The following is a 25329-nucleotide window of genomic DNA, read 5'->3' on the forward strand; positions in this document are numbered from 1 at the left end:
GGTCATAAGGAAGGCAGGAGAGCTCCTGGAAGAACATTTCCTACTGGTGGAAGTGTCTGGATCATTTGCTTGAAAAAAAAAAAAAAAAAAAGCACAAAAAAAAAAACAAACAAACAAACACAAAAACATGACCCAAAGGCTTGTGTGCAGCACTTAGGTATAATGTAATTAATCAGGACTGAAAACTAGGGTAGGACACCTCTGCTCTCATTTTCCATCTCAAAACAGCCACAGGAGGAGATCACCACCCTATAGGTCATCCTGGTACTCCAAGTACTTTGTTGCGATGGCTTCCTCGAGGTGAATTGCTGCGCTACCCATTAAGGCAAACGCTGGGTACATTATGCCCGAGCAGTCCACCTCGCACTCATAGAGGCATTTCATGCGGCCAGCGTCGTAGAAACCCACCTTGCCGCTGTCACAGTCAAGGCAGATCCCCAGGCATGAGGGCAGGGGGAGGACTCTGCTCGCTGCGTCCTTGGGGTCAGCAGCGGCCTTGGGGATGAAGAACTTCTTCATGCCCAAAGTGACCAGCGTGAAAGGCTGTGATGAGTCAAAGCAGGCATCCTCACTCCCGCTGTCATGGCCACTGTCTTGTTCGTACCTGGAACGGAAAAAACAACCATTTGCTTGTCAGGTTTGGGCAGCACTTGTTCACATCGCCAGCACTATGAACCAGAGAAAACATTTCTGTTAGGCAGCTAACAACCCATGATCACTAACAAAACCTCACGGGGCAAAAATACACCTATGCTGGAAGGGAAGATGCATTTCATAGGGGAGCACTCACTTGGGCCACTTGAAACACCTAATAAGAGCTGAACGCTAATTGGAATGAGGCCACAGAAGGCTTTACTAAGGAACTATTAAGTTGCAGATTTATCTGACTGTATCTACACTAGGTAATCATTAAAAAGCCTATAGGTATAGCAAATTAGTTAACTTGGGAAGTAATTTAGCAAATATGACTCACCACTACAGGCAGGATAGGTTTAGCTTTATTCACACTATGTTAAACAACATCAATAAATACATTTAACATCAATGTTGTCTGGTGAGTTTTTCATGCTGCTGCCGTACTTTATTGCCTTCACAACACAACAATTAATATTTTAAGTTTTAAAGAAAATCACACTCTGCCTGGAGGCTTCCCTGAACACCTGTGTCCCAGCAGGTAGCTGGGGGAAATCTATAGCCAGATCTGCTCAGTCTACACGTTTTCCTCCAGCCTCTGTCACCAGATAAAGATAGACCAGAGAAGCACAAGAGCCAATATTCTTCTATGCAGACAAGTCCTATGTACATTTGCATTTTTGGTGGTGGTTTATTTATCTTTATGGATGACCAATAGCTGAAGGTTTCCAGATATTCTTGTGACTAAGGAAGAAAGGAAAACCGGAAATCTAATTTCTCACTTTGCAGAAAGGCTCCATCTGACTAAACAACTCGAGACACTGGCATTTTTTCAGGTTCAGTATGTTGTATAGGAGAAAGCAAATACATCTGTTAGATTAAAAGTTAGAGTCCCCACGCAATACTCTCCCAGCCTTCAGCTCCTACATACATCCAAGCTTACTACAGATGTAACCGAGAGCTGGAAACCTTTGTGTTGGCTTGCCCTCTGTACTTTGGCTTGTGCTCAGTAGCACTCCCAGTGCTATATGTAAGCGTATAGCCTGGGAGAAACCAGTGGCTTGGAATGCATCGTGAGTGACGCAAGCTACAGCGAAGATACACAGATACGCGCGGTGAACATTGCACCTCTGAATGGCTGCCAAATCCAGCATGCTGAGGGAATTAAGCCTAGTGACAATTAAGCACTGCTTCAGCCTTGCAACTGATGGATTTTTCCCCCATTTAGCTTTAACTAACACATCTTGACATCTGTACAAACCTGACTTCTTTCCAAAAAAGAAAGACAAAAGGAACCTGGGTAACCAGAACACTTTTCTACTAATGGCAGGGAGCAAGGAGAGGAACAGCACAACCAGCACACACCATATTGCTTCAAGCTATTTTCCACTGTTTTGGTTCATGTTGGTTATTAACTGAGACTAGATTTGCTCTTTAAAATAATTTTTTTAAAAGTCATCTCCTTATATAAAACATATAATGCACAAGCCTGCAATTTACCTTGGGCTGGTCACATCATGGGTATTATGGAACAATTTCTGTATCTTGGCGCTAGAAACGACTCCCACTTTCACCAGGTAGGAATAGGCTTCCACACGAAAGGCCCAGAAGTGCTTCCCTTTGGCAATCCCAGTGTCACCAATGATGTAATCCAGGGTTGTGTAGCATCCAACCTGTATGCGTTCAGCTCCTAGCAGTAGAGGAAATCCAGCTCTACTTTCCACAGCAGTTCTTCTTGGGTTGAGCAGTAGACGTTCACTGTTGTACCCACACTTGTCATCAAAAAGAAAGCTAAAAACTGAAAAAACAGTATTCCAAGAATTTCTTGTTAGTTATATATTTCTTTCCTTCTCCCCTTATAAACTACATTTTAACACATTAGCACTAGAAATTCTCATTTCTTAAAGCTACCACGAATGTCATGCACGCTAATAGTTTCGGTATGCAAATTAACCTGTTTATTAACAGTGCTTATACACATGTATGCAACCAATAATGAAACAGAAGTCTGGGAGCTACTGGAAATCATCTAACAGCTCTTAGTACCTACAGATTCAGCACCTTGTGGATATAAGAAAACGCAATACCTGGAGCGGGAGGTGTATGCAAAATAACTTCTTTGCTCCAAGGGCTACAGATGGACCCTTTATATCCTCGAACTCTAAAAGCATAGCTGCTGTCGTCATCAAGATCAGATATGACTTTGCTCTTGCTGCAAACTTCGATCTCCTGCCACATCACATTCTCTTCTTCTCTATTACACTTACGATACTCAAGAACATAGATATCAGCTGCGTCTGTCTTCCCAGGGGACTCCCAATTAATCACAGCTTTGTTGTATATTCTGCTCTGCTCCTCATTGATTTCTGGTATTTCCAGACCTGGAATGCCAAACATTAAGGAGAAAATTCCTGAAGTTTAAATACTTAGATATACATTATTTTAGAATTTCCACACAAGCCTTTGTTCAGCAGCTTAGCACAGTGGAGAAAAAAATAATCTGGAACACACAGGTAAAGAGTGTAATTTACCATTGGAATAGAAGGACAAGTCGCTAAGGATCTGTTCTTGCTTGGCAGTGTCCACCACAAAGTCTTCAAAAGAAGATTCAGCTGCTGGTCTGAAGCTCTTCAGAGATTCAGTAGCTTTTTGGATTCTGAAAGTACAGGAATGGAAGGGCAGAAGGAGAGAAAAGGGAGTTTGTGTGCGTTTTTAAAAATAAAATTGCTAGGTTTTGCTTAAAAATTGTTCTGTTTTCATGTACTTACTGAAGTCTCCCAGGAATCTGTCTCACTAGACAGAATTTAAATTCAAAATTTAAAAGCCTTTTGTATACACATGTGAAGATAACAAACAGATGGCAGAGTATTTTTGACTGTTTAGGGCATTATGTTCAAAGAACAAAGTAGATGTGAAGTGCTAATGGAGAACAACTACTAAGATCAAAAGTTTAAAGCCAGAAGAGACCTGTTTGATTAACTTGCAAATAACTGATATAATCACTGAACACAGGAATGTGTCAGTGAGCTGAACGGACCACCTTCCCATTGCAGTTTTACTAAGCAGGGCTGGATGTTGCAGAAGGATAAAACCCATTCAGTGCACACTGTAATGCGGTAATTTCTTCTGAGCTGTACCTGGACCGGTCACAGGGCTCTGCAATACAAGGTGCTGCACTCAGAACCTTGCTAGCAGGTGTCAAGAGAATGTTTGACCAGACATCCTACAACAGAACGTGCATCTAAACCAGGAGATAATTGAGGTACCTGACATGAAGTTGTTTAGCTGTTTGAACAAAACAGGACTGATCTGTTTCTTTAAGTACTTCTTGAGCATATCCAACGAGGCCATTATTTTCCAGGAGACCTTGATATTCTTCTGCCTGGGTTCTCAATTTGTCCAGTCTTAAATTCTTAGATGCTTCAATTGCCCGAAGAGCTGCAGATTTCTTCTCCTCCAGAACATGAATTAACTTCTCAAAACTCTGAGATGCCTCTTCTTTAGCTCTTTCCCCGTTGCACTAGGAGGGAACAAAATACATTTCAGACTGATTCCACAGGACTGTGGCTTTGTATAGAAACATACCTAAGGTTTCTCAAGCTATCACAGCAATCTAGTCATCTGTTTGAGTGACAAGATTTAAGAGCTCTGTTAAGCACTGAAAATGCAAGCAACAGTGCACCCAAACCAGTAAGCATTTATCATCTTAACACAGCCAACGAAGGGGAGAAAAATATTCCTCTGATTACGCCTTGAATTATGCAGGACATTCCTCTGCCTAAACAGCTCATGGAAAAGCACTATAAAAGCAGGTCAGCCTCTGAAGTCTCCTTGCCCAAGAGGCTGGTGCTCTTCCATCTTCCCTTATCATCTTGCATCAGGAGCCTGCACCCATTTCCCACGTATGCCCTTACAGCAATAGGCCCACCCCACAACTACTAAAAAAGAACTATAAAGCACAGGTATGGTCTGCACTAAGACATGGGCTGGGACATGACCTCCTGCAATTTCTGTCACAGAGTTGTGCAGCTTGTATGCAGAGAATGTCCCCAGCTCTGACTCTCCTGTGGGGAGTTTTTGTCCTTAATTCTGACTTTATTGCAACATCCTCAAGAGAAATAGAAAGCAGGAATCGTGCACTGCCATTAATACACAGACCTTGAAGTTTAACCCAGCTTTCCTTGGGTAAGGTATCAAATAAGCTTTATTTCAATTAGATTTTCACTAGCACCTAAAACTTGCTTCCCCTCTGTATGTTGTCTAAATTCTTTACTGTAGAACAAGTGTGGTTCAGGACTAACACAAACTGTACAGAAATTGTATTTTCAATTAGCTAATAAAAAGCTGTGCTAGGAACAGCTCCAATCCCCGCTGCATGCCTTCAAGGACCATCCCCTACCAACCAACAAATCATTCTTACCTCTGTTTCTTTCAGCAGCAGACCCAGCTGTGAGATGTGAGCTTTCACCTGGCTCTCCTTACTGATGAGGTACTCTATATCTTTTGAAAGCTTTTCCTGTCAAAATAAAATGGCAAAATGGCAGAACAAAAAGGATTTCCCACCCAAACTGACCACCAGCACAGGTGGTCACCCTGCAAGCATTCGGTTTATCTTGTTACAGGGCTGACAGCCTGCCAACAGTTACAGAAGGCAACACTGCAGAGAACTGCTAGATAAATAAGGATGAGCAAGGAGGGAGACCAGGTGACTTTTCTGAGCAAAACAGGGAGCACATGCAAGATACAGTGACCTAAGTTGGCTCACTCCTTCCCAAACTTCAGGAGCCTGAAGGACATTACTACAACTTACAAAGAAGCCTTGCTATTGATTAATTCATTTTTCATAACATTTGCTAGAGAAATTAGAGGTACGGAGCACTATCTTATGCACCTCCCCATTTGAAAGAGTTCTAATCAGTATAGGAGCAGCCTTGCAAACAGGCAAGGAGGACAAAGAGCACAAGGCAGGAAGGTTTGGTCATCCCCCCAACTCCATCCTCTCTCTTCCTTTTCTTTCCCCTCTGTCCTCTCTCATCCTTTCTTCCACTTTCTTTTTTGTTTCTTCCATTTTCTTTTTTGTGAACAAGGGGAAAAAGAAAAGGAAGAAGAGAAGGTAGCTGAAATCATTCGCTAATAACAAGATATTGCTTGCAAGTCTTTCTTGTTGTACTAGGCTTAGGGAATCAACAGCTACACAGCTTCAGAAACACACCATGTCCCAACAGATACTTCAGTTTCATATTTTACCAGGGTGCCTTTAAGGTGTCAGCTCACCCAACACACAAGGAAACCAACCTGAAAACACTGAGTGGCGTGAGCTAGGCTGTAAAGCACTAACATCTTAAACTCTCTGAAAGGGTCAGCGCTGCTGCACAGATGGCTAAATTAAGGTGGAGGCCCTTTGAAGTGGTTTATGCTTCAGCCACCATAGAAGATACAATTGCTTTCTCAGGCATGTGCCATGTCATGTTAATAGGCACATTAACAGACGTTGCACAACAGCATGCCTCACGACTAGCTCAGTGTCCCCCAAGCACACGTCCAGGCTCCCTGCCAGAGGCAGTTTGTCCTCACAACAGAAGCTCAGTGCTCTTCCCATTCTTAAGGCTGGGTCAAACAACATTTACTTTTACCTTCAGTGTTTTATAGGCAGTGCTCATCGTTGTTACCCTGTGGTTTGCATGAGATCCACCCAGTTTACAAAGATGACAGACAGGCCTTCTGCAGATTTCACAGTACATGTTTACTCTTTCCATTTCATGTTCTGGGCACATCAAAATCTGAAAGAAAAAAAAATAGAAAGCAAAGAATGAAGGTGTGTTTCCAAAAGCAAAGCATTAAAAAAAACAGCGATCCCACAGCATCTGACTGCCACAATGGATTTTTATTCTTATGTTCACTTTACTTGCTGTCTTTTTATATTTGTTCATCCAGGAGATGAAACACAGTTTCAGTGAGGTCTACAGTAAGTAAATATGTAGCAATGACGATGTACACATCCCATAGCCTCCATACTGCAATTAACCCTCTTGCTAATCCCTGAAGTGGTTTGCATGCCTTAAGCTCCCTGTACTCACATTCAGGGCTTTAAATGCAATATACAACACACCCCACCCTCTCAAATTTAACCGTGTCCAGGCCAGCACCTCAGTTCTGTCTTGAAACTGATGTGATCCCTTTCTTAAAGTAAAGAGTTGCTCTAAGACTGTGATGATTTACATCTAAACTAGACTCGTCTCAGCCACAGGGCCACTGGTCTTGGAGCAATGAGTGAAATACAACCTCCGCCACCAGTCCCTGTCTGTTTAAAGACAAAAGGCTCCAGTGTTTCATTTATTTTTTCTGACTCCAATTACAGGTTGTTCGTGCCAAGTTCTACTCCACGTATCAGCTTTAGCAGTAGCCTGAAAAATCTGGTGCTCGCGAAATCATCTTTCAAAAACCGAGCATATATGTTGGAATAACTACTCAACGAGGGGAGGGGAAGTGCAACTCAACTCCAAGCTCAAACAACAGATACACACACCTAAAAGGGGGGAAGAGATTAAGAAAATCCTTTTGCCTCATTCCAAAGCACTGCGAGACAACATCTGGGTCACAGGAACAGAAAGGACAAGACATCATGGCCAGCAGCTGAGCCACTAAAAATATAATCTCTTAAATTTAACATAAAAAAAAAAAACAAGGGAGGGGAAAAAAATTGCCAGTGGCACAAACCTGGACACGCTAAACTAAACCGCACACCATCCGTGAAACCAACTCTCAAACCCCAAATGTTATCTTAGACTATGGGGAAGAAGCCAGAGACACCAGTCTCACTAGCACCTTGGTTCATCAGGCAATCATTAAGCAGAACACAATAAGCCATCCCACACATGATAAGGCATCTATCTCATTGTTTAGTCAATTTAAAAAAGAAAAAAAAAAAAAAAAGGAAACTGTTGGGAAAATCAACTGTGCCAGCAGGTTATCTCTAAGGAACTGCATTCATCTCTTAGTCCATGGAAGTCATTTTTCCACAGCAGCGTCCAGCCACGCTCAATAGGAACCACACATTTTTATTCACCTCTTGGGTAAATCTAGCTTACAGCCTGCAAGCTGCAAGAGGTAGAAGAGGTGGATGATCCCCTCACGCCCCCAGTGTTGCAATTTGCTCTGCAATCTAGTTTTAAGTTATGACTGGGAACATTGCTTAGGAGACTAACAAACACTCCGCATACTGAGTTCTGGTCTTGACAATGGACTGTAACGAAAAATGCACTTTCCTTAGACTAAAATCAAACACTCCTCAAAAAAAGTGAAGTTAATATGCTGCTGCTAGGACATTCATTTTTACACAACATAAATGTACTTTTTTTAAAAAATACTTCTGTTTCCACCCATAATTTTAAAGAGCTACATCAAGCGTTTCTGTGATTTATCAAGGCCATGGATATCAAAACTATTTCTTCCCCTTTTGCCCTCCTTCAGCAGAATTCAGAATTCAGCTGCTGATTTTTAAACCTAGTTTTAATCTAGATGTAGTTTAACAGCATGTGGTACCTGCAGGAGTACACAGAGACCATCAGATGGCTTTGGCATTTTGAGTAGAAATACTGCTGCAGTGAGGGCTGAGATACCACAGAAGCGAAGTTCAGGTGTGGTACAGCATTTCACATCAACAGGTAGAAGATAGCACACAAACTCTTAATTTCCAAGTTTCACTTTTACCCAATAAAGTGGCGTTTCACAAAATTAGCCACCTTCTAGCCCATTTCAAAGCATTTCAAGCACAGGCTTGCTGTTAACTGGAACGGATATGTTAGAAAGAACTGCACAATTCCAGATATCCACCATCTCCAAGCTCGCTACTTCTTGAGTTGCAAATTCTTCCAGCCTCAGAAGACAGAGCACCAGTAAAGAGCTTCTTACACCACCCACAACGTTGAATTTAATGAAGTGAATCAGCACTCCCTGAACACGGTGGGACCTTCAGGGACACAGGGGCACCTGGGCCAATGCACGCTGTGCATCAGACCCTACTCTCCTCATCACCTGGGTCAGCCTGCTCGCGGGGCACGCAATCCTTCCCCCCTCAGGATGGACCCTGGGAGCACCTGGAATGTTTGCCTCGAGTAAAGGTATGGTAGCTTCACCTTAAATGCCTCTCCTTATGCTACATCCCTTCTAAATTAGGGACAGGAACAATATGCTAGAAACTAGCTCATTACTGGGGCTGCTTTTAATTGCCCTTGCCCCTATGCCCTGCCCCAAAATGTACAAGTAGAGCTATGCACCACGACACCACCTGCATGGGACCAAGACCCAGCAAGCTGTGAGCACAGCTGGTCTGCTCCAGCAAGTGCTAGCCCTGAGCACCACTGCCACGAGGAAATCCATGAAAATCAGCCCACTGCACTCTCCTCATCACCAGCCACAGGTATGCAGCAAATGCTGGGACACCAAGGTCTGCTGTGGTCTTTTGCCAGAGGGATGGCAGACGTGACAATTCCTCTTATCATGCAACTCAAATCCACCAGGGCACAGCCTTGTTCTGCATCACACTTTGCAGGAGAAACAACACATCAATTTGCAGGCACTCTGTTTTGTCTGAACGCAGCAGCAGTGTGTGAAGTAGAAATTTTGCCATTACATCAGTCTCTCTTACTATAGCTAGAGAATTGCACGGTGTAATTTCAACTGAGACCTGAACTCCCATCCTCAGCCACTGCTAGATGCAAGAAGGAAGGCCAGAAAAAGATGTTTGTGTTGGATCAAGTTCAGGCTCAAAACATCCAAACGGACCTCAGACACTCCTCACATGCCTGGCATACCCTTCACAATCTTTGCTGCCCTCCTTAGGACATTCTCTGATAGTTTTACACCCCTTTACTGTGATGCCCAAAACTGCACTGAAGGTGAGGCCACACCAGCACAGAGCAGAGCAGGACTATCCCTTCCCTTGACCAGCTGGCAGTGCTGTGCCTGATGCACCAAATCCCACACAAGCTCAGAGCCAGCTGGGAGTCTGTCATTCTCACAGTCACGCTCCTCTGAATTAAGGCTCCTGAGATCCCAGGGTCCATCTTCGGTGTTAAAAACAATGGGAAGAAGGCATTAAACATCCCTGTTTTACTGGCACCCCCATCTGTGAGGTGCCCAACCTGCTCCTGCACTCTGAAGAGGCGGTACTTAAAAAGTGACCAGCACTGATGGACCCCAGTGCCTTCAAAAGCAGCTCCCAAGGGACCTTACCAACTCGTCCCCTGAGCAGTCGCAAGTCTGCTCTCCCCACACCCAGGACTGAAGTTTTAGTGGCAGTTTTTCTCCTGTCACCAAAGCCTTGAAGCTCAGCTACTTCACGGTGGCTGTGGCCAAGATGTGACCAATCACTACTTCACCCACGAGATCTCTCCGTTCACAAGCAACAAATCCAGGGGGCACCTCTCCTGGTCGGCTCCCTTATTGCAATTCTAGATATTCAACATCATTAAGTCTTGAAAAAAAAAAAAAAAGGCAGAAAAAGCATCTCAAGTGACAATTAACGCAATCCATTACCAAAGTAAAATAAAATAAAATAAAATTCCAACCGCTTATTTTTAGGGTTGCCTTTAAGTGTGTTCTCAATGTATGTTTCAACAGCAACTACTTTAAAAAAACAAAAGCTTACAATTCACTCCAGAAATGACCGCAGGACTCAATAAAGCAACGCTGGTCCTTGAAAGGCCCTGCCGCAGCACAAACTCGTCAGAAGCAATACCTGAATACAGCAATCCAAATTCCAAAAGGTACAGTGTACTCACCTTGGGTCTGAAATTGGTGGTTGGTCCGACATACTCGTGCTGGGCTTTGAGGGTTCCCCAGGGGTGGTGTACTTTGAAACACTCGTTGCAATAGCTTGCGCTGCAGTCCATGCAGCTCTTTGTGGATTCTTGAGGTGGAGGTTTGCAGAAGTCACACATGATAGCTATGGCTGCCCTGGCTGCCTGCCTGTGCCTTTCCACAATGGTTTCCAACGTAAAATTGCGAAACAAGCCATTGATGCCACGTTCTCCAAGGTCAATATCGTGCTGACAGCCAGGACAAGGGAACAGAGTTGTTCTAGGAGTCAGTGAATTGCGCTTTCTGCCTGTGTAGACAGCAAATCCTGATTTAGAAGGAGCACAAACAGAAGAGTTTTAGGTTTTAAAGGTAGAAGCGCGGGAGCTTATGAACCAATTCCAAACTACGGTAGCACACCATCCAGACCAGTACGATCAATACCAACTCATACACACTCTGCCAAGCCAAAGAGGGTAAGCTTGCCATGAGAAGGTACTGTCACGTTTGAGTCCAGGGGACGCTACAAACTACTCTAAAACTTAATCCTATGTGAAGGCAGATTTAACTGTTCCACTTCTACCTTCTGCTTCCTGCAGCTTTGTTTCTTGCAGTGCCAGAACACTGACACCACCTTCTTCTTCAGAGCAAGCACTGCACTGCCAGGCACGAGTGCAGACAGGTCCTTTCCTGCTCAGAGCTCATCTTTGGTGGAGGGGACTGCCTCAGCTTGTGGCCTTGACTGGCCAGAGACTTTGCACAGCAGTAAATCTATGCCTTCCCAAACCTAAGGAACATTTATGTTAGCTACACACAGCACAGGGACTAGCCCTTCCCTGGATGAAAGGCCATGATAAAGGAGGACTGCTAAATAAGCCCCAAATACCAAGGGAGACACTGAGATGAAGAAGTTGGAGAGTTTCCTCCACCCTGAATTAGAGAACCATAACTACGGACAAATAACTACAGACAATTTTCTCCTCCTCTCTCAAATAAAGCGACTGAAGGCTTGAGTCAAGCTGCAAGCTGAAAGGAGCCTCTGGAGCCTCACGCAGACCTGAAAGCTATTTACAGCAAGCACAATGCTCTTAAAGCTACCTGAACCCAAGGGGAACGACGATCAAAAAGCAGTCACTTAAGGATTTCTAAAACAGGCTAAGCCAGCATATAGGCCTAATGTGTACCTTCTCTGCTTCCCCTTGTAAAGAAGCAAAAAACTCATCCTCTGCAGCTGGACCATGGTTTTTAAATCCCTTTGAGAGGAATGCATGCTGCTGTAACTAACAAGTTCATGAATGGAGGTGACAAACCTGAATTCTTAGTCTTGAAATGGGTTCTTCTTCAGAAAGGGAAATTTGTTCTTATCTAAACTTAGTCATTACCTTCCCTTCAGAAATGTTGATGCCTTATTTCTTTTTGAAGCATCCTTTGACACCAGACAAAAAGACACTTGCTTTGCACTGCTCTTCTGCCGCTGCTTCACCCAGCACTTCACAACTCCCTTTCCTATCGTGCCCTTTCAAGTCTCTCTAATAAGAAAAAAGAAAACCAACACGCACAAAACCCAACAACGCTCCCACAAGGAACTAGCTCCTTTGAACGCCTTTGAAATGTGCCCCATGATAGTTATGTGTGATCGTCAGCTTAGAAACCACATCCAGAAGCATGAGTAAGAGCGCACAAGCTGGCAGTCTCACACCTCAGCTGGTCCCACACCGTCCTGCAGGTTCTGAGCAGAACCACCCGACCACGTCTACAGGACACCATACACATGACCCAAGTCACCATGCACAACTCCCTGGCTAAGGGAAGCAGAGGATTGGTGGGTTTAAGTTTTTTAATTTAATATTTTTTTTTTCTGGTACTTACTTGCAGTGAATTAATTACCCAAACTGCATGTCCTGCAATACCTGTAACTTGGCATACACAGCAACACACACATGCAATGCACAGAACAGCAGTGAAACACAAACTGGGTCTTGAACGTATGCTCCAAGCGAGCACTGTGCACATAAACGCAGAGAGACCTTCTACACAGACTTGTACAATGGCCTCAACAAAAGGATGATTTTGCATGCAATGCCATGCAGTCAATCGCTATAGAAAGGGATTCAGAGCACTTACATTTGCTAAAGCTAAGAAAATAATGGCACGGTGTTGTATGTACAGGGACTGCCTACAAGCAGTTTACTACAGCAGAGAGCAAGCAATGACAAAGCAAGAAAACAAGGGGAAAAAACAAAACAACATGGTGCAGTGGTCAAGTTTAAGAATACAATCCGAAATTCTTCTCCAGGAGCATGCTTTGGAAGCCTGGCCCAGGCGGCTCACGCGTGGGACTGGTGTTTGTCAACGCAAAGGTGAGCTCAGCTGCAGTCCAATTGAGGCCTTTCATTCTGCCAGTCGTGGGACAAAACCGGACTGTCGTCACGAGCCATGCTCGGCAGCAGCTGGTGACACTCTTCTGCACAGGGAAGCCCCACACAAGGCTTAAGATGTCTCATCCCTTTTCTCTGAGAGCCAGTTTTGCTGCTTCCTGCTCTAAAACCTGAGAGCGTGCTTCCTCGGCTCTCCTGCGTGCCCAGCCACTTCTGCAGTTCACAGTAGGGAAACATCCTTTTTTTTTTTTGCCTCCAACAGGTGCTAATGCTTACATGCAGCATGAGGTAGCCTGCTTTCTCCAAGCATATGAGGTTCATATGCTTGTATGTTAAAAAGAAAGCGCTGATGAAGTGATAAATTACTTGGAGCATACCCCTCCTATCTGCCTTGCATTCAGTTTCCTGAAACTGAGCTGCAAGCACTTCACACAGCAAGAAACTGGAGTTTTCTACTCAAGATGTGTGGCTCAGAGAAACTCAGATCCATCCCATATTGTCTTTTACATTTTGCCAATCCAGTTTCCAACAAGTATGTATTTTTTTTACAAATATTAGGAAGCACCACAAGAAATCTCCCATTGTGGTTTGTCAACAAACCACTTCACTTGCAATGAGTAACTCTATGAGCAACCTAAAAAATAAGCACAGCATGTGCTCAGACTTAGACTCCAAACCCACAAATACTGGAATATGAAGACTCGAGTCAAAGAGCAACCTTGCATATGCCTTACGCTTAAACTTCCTCTTACCAAGCAGAGGTGCCAACACTTCAAAGGCAGAGAAGCCCAACCTGAACCTCAGGGTTTGCAAAGGGATAAGACATCTTAACGATAAAATTGTGTTTTCCACATGAACAGTATCACCAGCATTTCATGATAATGGAAGACATGAAAGTTAAATGTGTGAGTTAAAAAAAAAAAAAAAGGAATATTTTAAAAGTCAACTGGATTTTTCATAAAACCTTTTAAAAATGCAAATGTCTATGGCCACCCCAAACTCAATTAATGCTATTGGATGGATGCTTAGGAAGAAATTAAAAAAAAAAAAAAAAGAAAGATACTAAGTCAGTAGCTGCAAAGCATCATTTTCAGATACTTTAATCTTCCCCATATCCACGGTGCTTTCTCCAAAAAAAAGGTAATTTAGGACAGCTTTCTCAGAACTGTCCGTGTCCTGTGTTACCTTTGGTTTATGACACTTCCAGTCTTCACCTGAGGCAAACAAATGCCCACGTCCTACTAGCCCTGTTGCTGTTCACACTAAGTATGAAATTTGGATTTGTGTTTAGTTCTGTTCATTCCTTTCTCAAAGGACACAGTATCTTTAACAATTGGTCATGTGTCTGCCAATATTATGGTAACATGAAGCTTTTTTTTTTTTTTTTGACACCAAAGAAAAAATATTTACAATAGTAAGCCCAAACAGTGGCTGAGATGCTCAGACTAGCTCAATTTCAGTAACTAGATATATTTCAAACCAAGAGACACTGGCTATTCCTTCAACCTGACTGTGTCACTAAGCACACCAAACACTACAAGGGTATCAGTTTGAAATATTTAGTTTTCCCCATGCATTCAGGCCTTGTACTGAATTGCCAGATCCAGAACTACCTACTCACATTAACAAGGTGTAAATTTCAGTCTGCTTCTTTATCAGAGGCAACTAAAGAGAGCTCAGATACAGTGAAGAACTGGTTTTACCTTCCACTTAGAAGTGACAGCAAACCATGACCTCTTAATAGTTAACAATCAATAAAATAAGTACGCTTCACTACTAGAAAGATACTGAAACTTGAGTGTGTAAATTCCTGTATTTTTGTCTTAAGGGGAAGAGAGAACCTTTGTTACTTGCGCCTATCAAAGTATGTTTAGCCATGCATACACACACGAAAAAAAAACAACCCTTAATTGAATTTCAGTCCAGTTGACCTTTAAGTCAGCGCTAAACAGAATGAAAAGCTTTCCTAATAGAAGTCTGTTGCTTTACCTTTGCTCACTGCAAAAGCCATTTTGTGGACTTGACCACTGACAGAAAGCTATATGCTAACCAACAATATTTAACTCTAGAGTTAAACACTAAACTATCTAGAGCCAATACAAGAAGTGAAGCATTTCTACCTCTCCACCCAAAAGACCTCCTCTGTGAGGCTGCGAACAATGAACAGAAAGCTGTTAAGAAATTGGAAAAAAAAAAAAAAAAGAGATATACCATTGGTTTACAATGGCTTAAATGAAGAGCATCAACTGTTTTCCCTCCTGGAGCTGATAAAACACTGCAGGGCTGAAATGAAAGAGTGTTTAATTTCCTAGAACGACGACACAGCTGTAGCATTTAGGCAGAAAAGAAACAGGGAGAAAGAAGAGACGGGAGAGGAAAAAAGATCTATTTCAAACATTCAATTTCTGCATCGCCCATCAATTCTGCACAAGTGTCAACATAACCGCATCACATGCTTTATTCTAACTACACCAACATTTTAATTACACTAACATTACGACAGATTAGCAGTATGAAATACCCTTTATTTTCTTTTCGTATACAGCAATTTCTTGTCAAAATTATTTTATATACAGCACATTGTTTTTTTTAAACCAGCACATTAGATTTTAAGAACACGCACTCCATTTCAACTACGAGTTGTGGCCTTTTTAAGATAAATTGTATTTGTAAATGCAAGTTGTGTGTGCACAAGAACCACAGAACGTGGACCAGTTCCTTCTGGGACTCAAGCATTTAAATGCCAAAATCATTTTAAATAGATTGTACTCCTCGTGAAGTTCGTAAGGATTTCTTATGTGAAAAAAGAAAAGAAAGAAAACAACACAACAGGAGGAAGATGTCACACGTTGTCAAATGCGATGACTTGACAGTGACATGCCCTGCACACCCCTATGAAACATTCTTGTGGTTTTTGGTATACATTTGAAGCCCCACTTTGGATGTTGCCTTGTGTCTCTGTGCTCTTATGAAACTGTTCCATTATCAATCCCACTGAGGATCACAGAACGAATTAAGCGAGGGGATGTAGTTTCTTCAGACGCAGGACATGAGTGGTACAAATGTAAGCTGCAAGCTGGATGGATGTTATCGGTACCAAACCTGTGAGGGCAAAGCTCGCACTCCACAGAGTGAAAGAGCTATAATGCCTGTAACATCAGAAGCAAAGACAGCATAACCTGAATGTCCAAACGTGTTCTTTAAAGCTCCCATTTCCATATGCTTTTCATTTTGCAAATCTGAACTGTCTAGGATGGTAATTCTCCTATGATGTGCCTCTGCCCAATGCTCTTTGGGGGAACGGGGTGAAGCCCATTATTTCGAGGGACCAGCACTCTCCTGCTGCTCATCGAACGGGGACAAAGATGTTAGCAAAGCATTTCTCTCCCTCAGCTAACAGGTCAGTTCAGGAGATACCACACATTACTGCCTATCAGTTTGCTGGGATGGTGGCCGACAGCTGTGGATTTGAGGAGGACAATGCCTGCAATAAACTGATTGCACAGATCTCAGGGGTCAGGAGCATCAAAAATGGGTCTTTCCTGCCCTGCTGTTAAGGATGTAATAAAGCAGTAACACAAAACCTCATGAAAAAGGCTGTCAACAACTACTGCAGAACTGCAAACTCTATTCTTCAAACCCTAATTCTCAAGTCTCTGAGATTCCTCGCTCCTCCCTTCTACTACAGCCACACACAGGAGGATGCGACAACATTTGGTTCCTTGCAGTAATTCAGTGTCAGCTTCTCAGCTGAGCCTCTGCCTCCTTCAGTGCGCAGGGTGTGGGCTGTGCCATGCACCATGGAAGGACCGCAGCGTGTCAGGTCCCCACTGCTACTGGCTGATGGGGAGCAAGGACTACCTCCCAGGCTGCCAGGAGCCCCTTCAGTCAAAGCTTGCGTCAAGCCGCAGCTACAAAGGCTGGGTGGACTGCGTGTGGTGGCCACATCAACCACAGGGCTACCCATCCCACTCCCTGAAAACAGGGCTGGAATGGGGATAACTGCCCACCCCATCTGGGGATTCCTTCACGTTGTATAAGCACCAGTCAGCCAAGCAATGGCAGATGCAGCGTTCGCTTCTTAGACTAATTTGAAAGAGTATCTGTATAAATGAGTTAGGTGTTGTTTAAGACAAGACAGTGATTTTGAACTTTGAGAATTGGGAAGGGGAAGATGATTTTTTGTGATCTATGAAGTGCAAGATACAGATTTAGGGCGTGTCTTGCGAGTGACTTCCCAGAGCACTGCAGTGTGGTTTTATAGCAGATGATTTTTTCAGCATGAAGCCTAAAAGCCAAGGTGAGGTTTCTGTTAAGCATAGCACACACAAAGTACTTCCAGTATATGTGTAAGAGCCGATCATATTACTGACGGATTAGAGAGCTGAGCAGAGTCAAAATCTGTATATTGTGATACCACAAAGAGCATTATGAATTCTCAAGCTAAGTGTTCCTTAAAGGCTCAGGCAGACCACGCTGAAACAAACTGTTAGCACTTTCTTCTCACAGTCAAGTCTTCCAGTTCTTCAACCACACAATGATCACCATCTGTGGAAAACAACTTACTGCAAATATCAAGAAATGAGTAGGGAACACTATCATTTGTAAAGTCTGCAAAGCCTCAGAGGCAGGTCCAAACTGCAGAATTTGGGCTGGCCGAAATCTCGGAGAACAGCCTGCACAGTGCTACTGACAAAATTGCTGAAATCTACAACTTGATGCTCAACAGAAATTGAAATAAAGGAATAAACAAACACAGTGACTACAAGCATTTACGAGATGCCACAAAGACAAATGTATTCTGTATGAAATGGAGTGCATTGTCCTTAAAATTAAAACATTCCCATTGTTCTTTCCACAGAATGCACAAGACCTGCACTATCCCCAAGTCATCTATTCAACTGTGTCAGGAGCAGGGAGAAGAGATTTTACCAATGCAGATACCATTCATCTCGAGTCAGCCTAACACACAAAATGGGAAAAATGTGCAAAATCCAGATACATACCTGATCTACTAATCCTGTCAATCCTATCCATGCTGGGAGAAGAGATTCGAATTCGAGGGCTGCTCTGATTAGAGGATTCAGACCCCCCATCAGCGAAAGAGTCCTCAAGTGTGAAGAGTATTTCTTTCACGCATTTGTGACAGACGTTGTGCTGACACGGCAGGATCAGCGGGTGGGTGAACAGCTCCTTGCATGCTGGGCAGATGAGCTCTCTTTCAATACTCTTTGTGGCAACCTTCATGACAGAAAGAGGGGAAAAACAGGCGTGAGTGGTGAAGGCGTGAGCCGCTGGGGCTCGGTGCGTGTCGCGCCCGTGCATGCCACCAAACCCCAGCTCTGCCGAGCGATGGTTTCAGGTGTTGCGAGGTGTTGCGAGGTGCTGCCCTGGTTATCGCCGCCAGCAAAGCTTTATTTAACATTGATGAACGCAGTGGCAGCACTCCTTCCAGGCGACGCGCACAGGCGGCTACCCTGCGCGGTTCATCTCTGGGTCACGTCTGCATTGCAGGGGGAGGCAAGCCGAGGCGGGGAGCAGCCCGGGTGGCCACCTGGGGACCTGCTGAGATGCAAGCCACCGTGTCGCCCCGCAGCAGCAGCCCCACTCGCCCAGCCGGCAGCCCGAGCCCTGCACACCTGACCCCCGATGCCCGCAGCTCCCCCGGGCGGCACCACGGGGGCCACCTGCTCTCGCTCGTCCCTCGAAGCCACCAAAAGTAAATAAATAAATAAACAAATAAATAAATAAATAAATAATAAACAAACAAACAAACACGTAAAAGCCCCAACCGCACGGGACGAGACGGGGCGGAGGGGACGGAGGGGATGGGGATGGAGGGGGGGCACGGTGGCGACATGGCGACACCGCCGCCCCCCCCGCCCCCCCGCACTCACACTCACCTCGGGCTCCAGCCCGTCGCCCTCCATTGCCGGCGCCTCCCTGTGCGGCTGTCGGGGCGTCGGTGGAGGGCGGAGGCCGGGAAGAGAAGGAGAGAGGAGAAGGGAAGGGAAGGAGGGAAGGAAGGAGGGCGGCGGAGGGACAGAGGCCGCCCGCCCACTGCCGCCGAGCGGGGCGCGGCGGCGCACAATGGCGGGCGGGAGGCGGCGGCACCTGAAGCCGCGGGGGGCGGCCACGCCCGGCGGCAGCGGCCCGGCAGGGGGCAGGCGCGGCTTGGCTGGGCTCGGCCCCCTCCACACGACCCCTGCCGTGTGGACACACGGCCGCGGCAGCCCGATATTTGCCCGTTCACCTCGGGGTACAGCGCCCAGGGACCCCCCCCACCTCGGCGGCAGAGCCCCCCGGGAGCGTGGCGCCCTGTCCCGTCCCGTCCCCACAGCCTGCCTCTCGCCTCAGCGGCACCCCGAGTGCACCCCTTGCACCCACAGCTGGGGCAAACAGGGCTCTGCGGTCCCCTCAACCGCCTTGTCGAGGCTATTTCTGAGGCTCCAAGCTGAGGCATGTGGTGTCCTTGCCCTACACAAGCGGAGGTTTAGTCCATGAGAACAGGTGGACAGTGGCAATCCCGAGACGCTGACCACGCAGCAAGCCCTAAAACTGACCTACGCATTACTGCATAGCCTGCCTGAGAGGCCAGACGCAAGGATAAGAAGTTCACTTCTGCTCTCAGAGTTGTACTTTGTGTCAGTCAATAAAACAGGCTTGAAATCAGGCTTGCTTGGGTTCTGGTCATTACATGGCAGCTTCAGCAGCCTGGCCGTGAGGTCTGAACGGAAAATTTCACTCTGGAGTTACGAAGCCAGAGGTGATCTTTTCACGTAGCCAGCACTACAAAGAACATTATTTAAAGAACACACGTAAAAAAAATTGATTTAATGTTTAGTTTAGAACCAGACTCATCAAAGTAGATGGGTGCTCTCGCAATGAGGCTGCCAATGCCAGTGACGGGCAGTGTGTGTATTCAGGCCGAAACACTCCACCTAACCAGCGAGGGGGCAGAACAGGCTGGCAGGGATGTGCTGGGCTGTCCGCCTCCCCACCAGGTTTTGTGCAGCCATCTGTGAGCTTGTGAGTAAAAATGTCAACCCCAAATCTCCGCTATTATCCCCAAATGTTACAGGCAGGCTTTAAAGGATGTTGCTTTTAAGAAGCTGTGTACTACATTAGCGCATTGCTCATTGCCGACACTGGACGTGGTCAACTTGGGTCCAAATGAGCAAACTCTCATCCGCAGGCCAGAATGAAGCCAGTTTGGCTCTGCTGCTGCCTTCAGTAGTGTCAAGGACTTTGCCTTGGGCCAGGAAAACTGCCCTGCTCCACATGCCGGTGGTGTGATGCCAGCAAAGGCTGACATTAGGGCAGGCAGACCTGGGGCACGCGTTGGCTCCAGTCTCCCCGCAGCCCCGCAGGGGCATCCCCGTGCCAGCTGCTTTTACGGTCAGGACATGTGGGTGACTCTTCAATCCCCTGATAGATCGTTAAGGCATTAACTTGCTTGTGTCTGTTTGCTCTGGCTTCAGGGTACTTTAGAGCAGGATTTTAATTACCACCTCCTCCTACTCCACCACCATGTTAAGACATGTGCCAAAAGCTGCATTAGCACTGAGTTGCTGAGAGAAAAGAACAGTTAGGGATCACTGGTAAGTTAAAGAAGTAAGAGCAGAAGCCACGGCCAGAAGGGGCTCCTGCTCTTGGCCTCTGTGGAAGGGAATGGTAAGACCAGCGTGGCCACAGGTGTTGGCCCTACCCCTCTGCTTTCCTTCCAGAGAGACACGCATTCATCAGCTGGACACCTCTTGTGCTAGCAAGGGGTTTCTTTTACACCAAGGAGTCCCTGTAAAGTAGTGAAGGTGGCTCAGCCCATCCTGCAGAGCTCACTCCCACCCTCAGCCGGGGGGCCTGGCTGGGAGCTGCAGATGAAACTGGAGGGGAGCAGGGGCTGTCACCCCTGTTCTGCCACCTCCCTGAGGTTGAACGCACTCGTTCATTTAACCAGGACTACCCAGCATTCTCCCATGCACTCATCTGCATTAATTATCAGTGCAATTCAAAGATGAGCAAAGTTTTCAATTAGCTGGAAAAATCCTGCACTTCTCTGACAGTATTTGGGCTGTGATCAGGGTCCTGCACTTTTAAGCAGTACAGCCCTGACCCAAAGAGCTCAGGACATCCTGGCAATGTCTTCACTGCCTTCAGCAGCCATGCTCAAAGTCACTGCCAAATTTTCCAAGACAATTTTGTTTGCACTACTTTTGCATCCTGCACTCGTCTCCTGAACCGAACCACTGTCTGGCTGGCAGGAGAGTCACACCACAGCACCGCCAATGTGTACACAGCAGAAACAAACAGGATGCCGTGTGAGACTTGTTCCTGAGCTCACTCGATAGTACAGGCACAGTCCTGGGGACTGAGCTACCGGACAGACACCTTCCTTTCCGTGCAATGGGAAGTATTTTCTGCCAGGATGGAAGCTGTGGGGTTTTAGACCATATTTACATCTCTCTGTAAATTGTCACTGGTGAAATCTGCTTCTCTACTTAGCCTTGAGAAGTTCAGCCTTGAAGATCGCTGTTTTCCCCAGGACTTACTCAGTCCTGCAGGCTGAAAGACACATGGTTAGCTCAGCAATAAGGCTGGACTTTATGCTTCCTGAGACAAATGTGTCCATTTTGGCTTAGGAATACAGGCTCATCGTTGTCTTCCTGACAGCTACCATTCAGCTGCGTCATCCCAAACAGCCAGCAAGAGCCCACAGACCTCGGGTGTTTGAAAATAAAATTAAGGATCTCTTGAGGATTTCTGGGCATAAATTTAAAACTATCAAGCCCTAATCCTTTGGTTCTGGTTGTTTATCTGCCCTGCAGAGAAGTGCTACGTGCCCACAGCCTTCATGGTCGGACGGGTTTCCTAACGAATCCCATAACCTGATCAGCTGGACCGAACACGTTTGGAAGGTCACATTAGCTGCTGCTGCTGCACACAGAGTGCTCAGCCAATAAAGACTGTGCTCATCAAACTGCCAGCATTTTAGGACTGTGCTCGGGTTTGGAAAGGATTTGTGTTGGATCAGTATATCTTGGCTTTTCCACCTTGTGCAGTGTGTACAGTATTCTGTTTCACGTCCAGGACGTGTGGCGAGCAACAGAATCAGGGGATCCAAGGAGCAGCCACAGGCAACAGTCTGCACAGAAGACACTGCTGTTTCCCTTCCTTACTTGTAATTACTTGCTGAGAAAATGAAAGAATTACAACTGAAAGGCTTCCTAAAAGAATACAGAATTCAGACTGAAATACCTTCTAGCTCTGTCTTACAGGATTCTGGAAGAGAAGCATACCTGTGAATAAATACTACTGTTTAACAGAAATGAAATATAGGACTTATTTTTAAAAGGATTTAGAACTTTATGTATAAGAAATCCAAATTACGGGAAGCTCACCCATGGGCTCGGTTTCTGATGTTATATAAGATACAGTGTGAAAAGCACAAAAAATACAGATGTGGCAGAGGGTGGGCTGCTGTTCTGCCCTGCTGCCTTCCCTCCTTCACTTCTGGTGGCTGCTTTCCCCACCACCATCGCACAGGGGCAGCCCACTCTTGCCCCCTCACATCCCCTGCTCTTGTCAGCTCCTCAGAGAACCACTGCCGAAACAGTGAGGGCAGGCCCGCAAACACACCTTCCACACACAGGCTGACTAGCCCAGATAAGTAATTCAGATTAAAAGCTGCAAAGACAGGCAAATTGGATTTTAGTTCCTCTTAGCCACTGGATTTCAAACTCAGGCTCCTCTACAATACCTGGCTTAAGCTGTTACCTGAAACTGAACTCCATGTTACCTTTACAGCTCTTTTAACCCAAGTCTTTCAACCCAAGTCACCTTCCTGCATAAGCACTCCTCTCAAAACAGACATAATCAAACACTCATCTTGATGCTCTGTGAGCAGGAGTAAAATTCATCTCAAAGCAAAGCATCTTCATGGGGACTCAAAATGTAGACAAGTTCTTTTCTGCTCATCAAGAGAGATGAAAAGCTTTTCTTCTGAAGGATGAGGGGTTCATCAGGTTCACGTGAGTCAGGCTGCTCAGAGCAAACCTCCAAGTCCCTGCAGCAGTAATCTCTGCTTATTTCCTTTTTGCAGCTCCTCATGTGATTCATTTTTGTACCACTGCCCAGCTCTATCCCTTACCCCCACCTGGGGAAAGAAGAAATGCCATCACAAGAGAGCTGTGTATCAGTCACTATATAAAACCAGGCAGAAGACAGGGACAGAAACTGGTGTCACCTGCAGGGTCCTGGTGGAGAACATGCAGAATTTCAAACGCTTTTAAAACTATTCTCAGAAAGTTCTCATGTTCATATCATTTGGGATTTGGGGCTTGTTTCTAGTACTGTCCATTTCTCTAAATGCTTCTTCTGGAGAAATGTTATTTATTCCATTCCTCATAAATGACAAGTTCTTGATTTCTGCAAACCATACTGAGAGCAGGAATACATCTTAGAGCAGAGCAAAAGAATGAGATAAAAACAGAGAAGAGTAGGGATTTGATTAAAAACCAGAGTATACCGAGATCCTTATTTCAACAAAATCAATAGCTGTTGCACAAGGACAGTGCCAGTATTGCTGTCCTCTCTCTGAAATTCACACTATTTTATATTGGTTTACTGATTTTTATTCCACTTGCAGGAAAATGCCTGAAATGGCTCTAAAGAAGGGACGAGTATTGTTATCAATCAGACCATCAGACACAAATATTTATTCACAGCATCTAAAAATACTTTGAAGTTAAAGCTACAAGAGACACAGATGAATTCCAATGAAGGAAACATAGGGCTGCGCAAGTAAAACAATTCTGAGTAGACTGAGGGTGAATAACTGCAGGGGTGTTCATGTGGCTGACTGCTGCAAGAGGAAACTTACACACAGTGAGAAGTAAAGAGAAGGAAAGAAGGTTGAAACCCTTTCTATAATATTATGGCACTTTTATGACAGTCCTTTCCTGTGATTTGAACTGGGATTTAAGAGTCCTGAAAGAAAGTCATACAATCTCCTAATGCCTTAGTGCCTCTGCTATAAAATGCACTTGATTGTTAATCTATCTCACAGGGATATTTGGGAGTGCTCAGATGCTACTGTGACGTTTGTGACAGGTGCCTTGGGGGCCTAGGATATCTCACAGAGCATTGTACTGAGCCTAAGCAGATGTCGTGGGTGTATGGATTACACGAGGGCTGCCTTCTTGGGGCTAGAAGTGTTACCCGCGTCTCTGTGTCCCAGGTATAACGTGCAACTTGTGAAACAGAGTCACAGGGGAATAATCAGTACAAATCATTAGGAAAGATAACAAGTTGGCAAAGTGATGTTCCCCTGGGGGACAGCAATATGCAATCATTTGCCCTGGTGTGAGGGTTGACAAGCTAAGTGGAAAAACATTGTGACTGCCAAAAGAGATAACGTGCCCAGGGTGCAGGCACTGGTGTGCAGGGAGGGAATTAATACCTGTTGGGATGTCACACCGCAGAGACAGGAGCGTGCGGGAATAAGGAATTGGTGATATATCCTCTTTCCCTAACAGGAGCTCTTTGTTTGGAGAAAACCAGATGCTTAGCAGTTAATGCAGAGTACGCTAACGCTCCCCGGCTTTGTTGCAACAGCTTTATTGATGCGAGAGGTTTGGAAAGGCAAAACTGGGGTAATGGGATCTGTAAGCAATAATACCCTGCTCCTAAGCACGTACAGTTTACCACACAGAAGCATCCTTTCGCTAGCATGATTTATGTCACCCGAGAAAGAAGCTTCATTATCGCAGCAGAATATCTCTCGGCTCCTGGATAACATCAATAAATTACAAAGGGGCTGTAATCTAAACCCCGGGCTGGAGGTAAGGACATGCAAGCGGAAAACACGGAAAGCAGGAGGCCTCCGAGGTGGCCCCTGGAGAGCTGGGGGCAGAGTGACCGCCACTATGGAAAGTCTGTAAAGGTCACAGGACAGCTACTGCTCCGCTTTCCTTCACACACGTCAAGCATCCCTGGGGCTGGGACTTGGCAATGCAATGCTCTGCGTACAAGGAACAGCACTGTTTGCAGTAAGCATGCACATTTCACTCCAACGTGCGAACTCGGCTGTCTATCGAGGCATATGCTCTCGTGGAGGGAAGTCTGATCCAAGCTACCAGCACAGGCGGCACAGGCTGTCACCCTCTTGCAGGGAAATCATGGGCAAAAAGGGGTTTCTTGACTGAAACCCTTCATGATTTTGTGTATCATGTAAAATGGATGGGACAGGAACAAGACCCGGCCATCCAAATTGACCCAGGCGCCCTCGGCATGGCTCCTGCTGGGCCTTAAGCAGGAGATGACTGGGGCAGGCCCTCTCTCAACCAGGCCCAAGGGGTCTGCACTTGGAAGAGGGGAGGGGGACGGGGAGTTTGTGGTGGGCACAAACAGCAGTGTGCAAAGGCACCTCTGGAGCTGACACAGGACGCATGCAGAACACGCAGACTCTTCCAAATAACCCCTTTGTTTATCACTCTTGGGTTTAAGGCCAAAAATGCAGTGC

At 45.5% G+C, this 25329-nt stretch overlaps 1 protein-coding gene across 1 annotated transcript; it reads right to left on the reverse strand.

The window, feature by feature from the left end:
- Positions 1 to 249: 249 nt before the first annotated feature.
- On the reverse strand, positions 250 to 10589 carry TRIM36 (tripartite motif containing 36; the record flags this gene model as incomplete). Its single annotated transcript, XM_084305549.1, has 8 exons — positions 10416 to 10589; positions 6267 to 6413; positions 5054 to 5149; positions 3900 to 4153; positions 3165 to 3289; positions 2721 to 3014; positions 2134 to 2431; positions 250 to 604 (listed from the first exon to the last, which is right to left on the reverse strand). Exons 1-8 carry the CDS (start codon positions 10572 to 10574, stop codon positions 250 to 252), a joined length of 1728 nt encoding a protein of 575 aa, XP_084161675.1. The 5' UTR covers positions 10575 to 10589.
- Between the last annotated feature and the right edge of the window lie 14740 nt (positions 10590 to 25329).

Source organism: Netta rufina (genome assembly GCF_964035555.1).
Source record: "Netta rufina genome assembly, chromosome: Z".
NCBI classification, from domain to species: domain Eukaryota; kingdom Metazoa; phylum Chordata; class Aves; order Anseriformes; family Anatidae; genus Netta; species Netta rufina.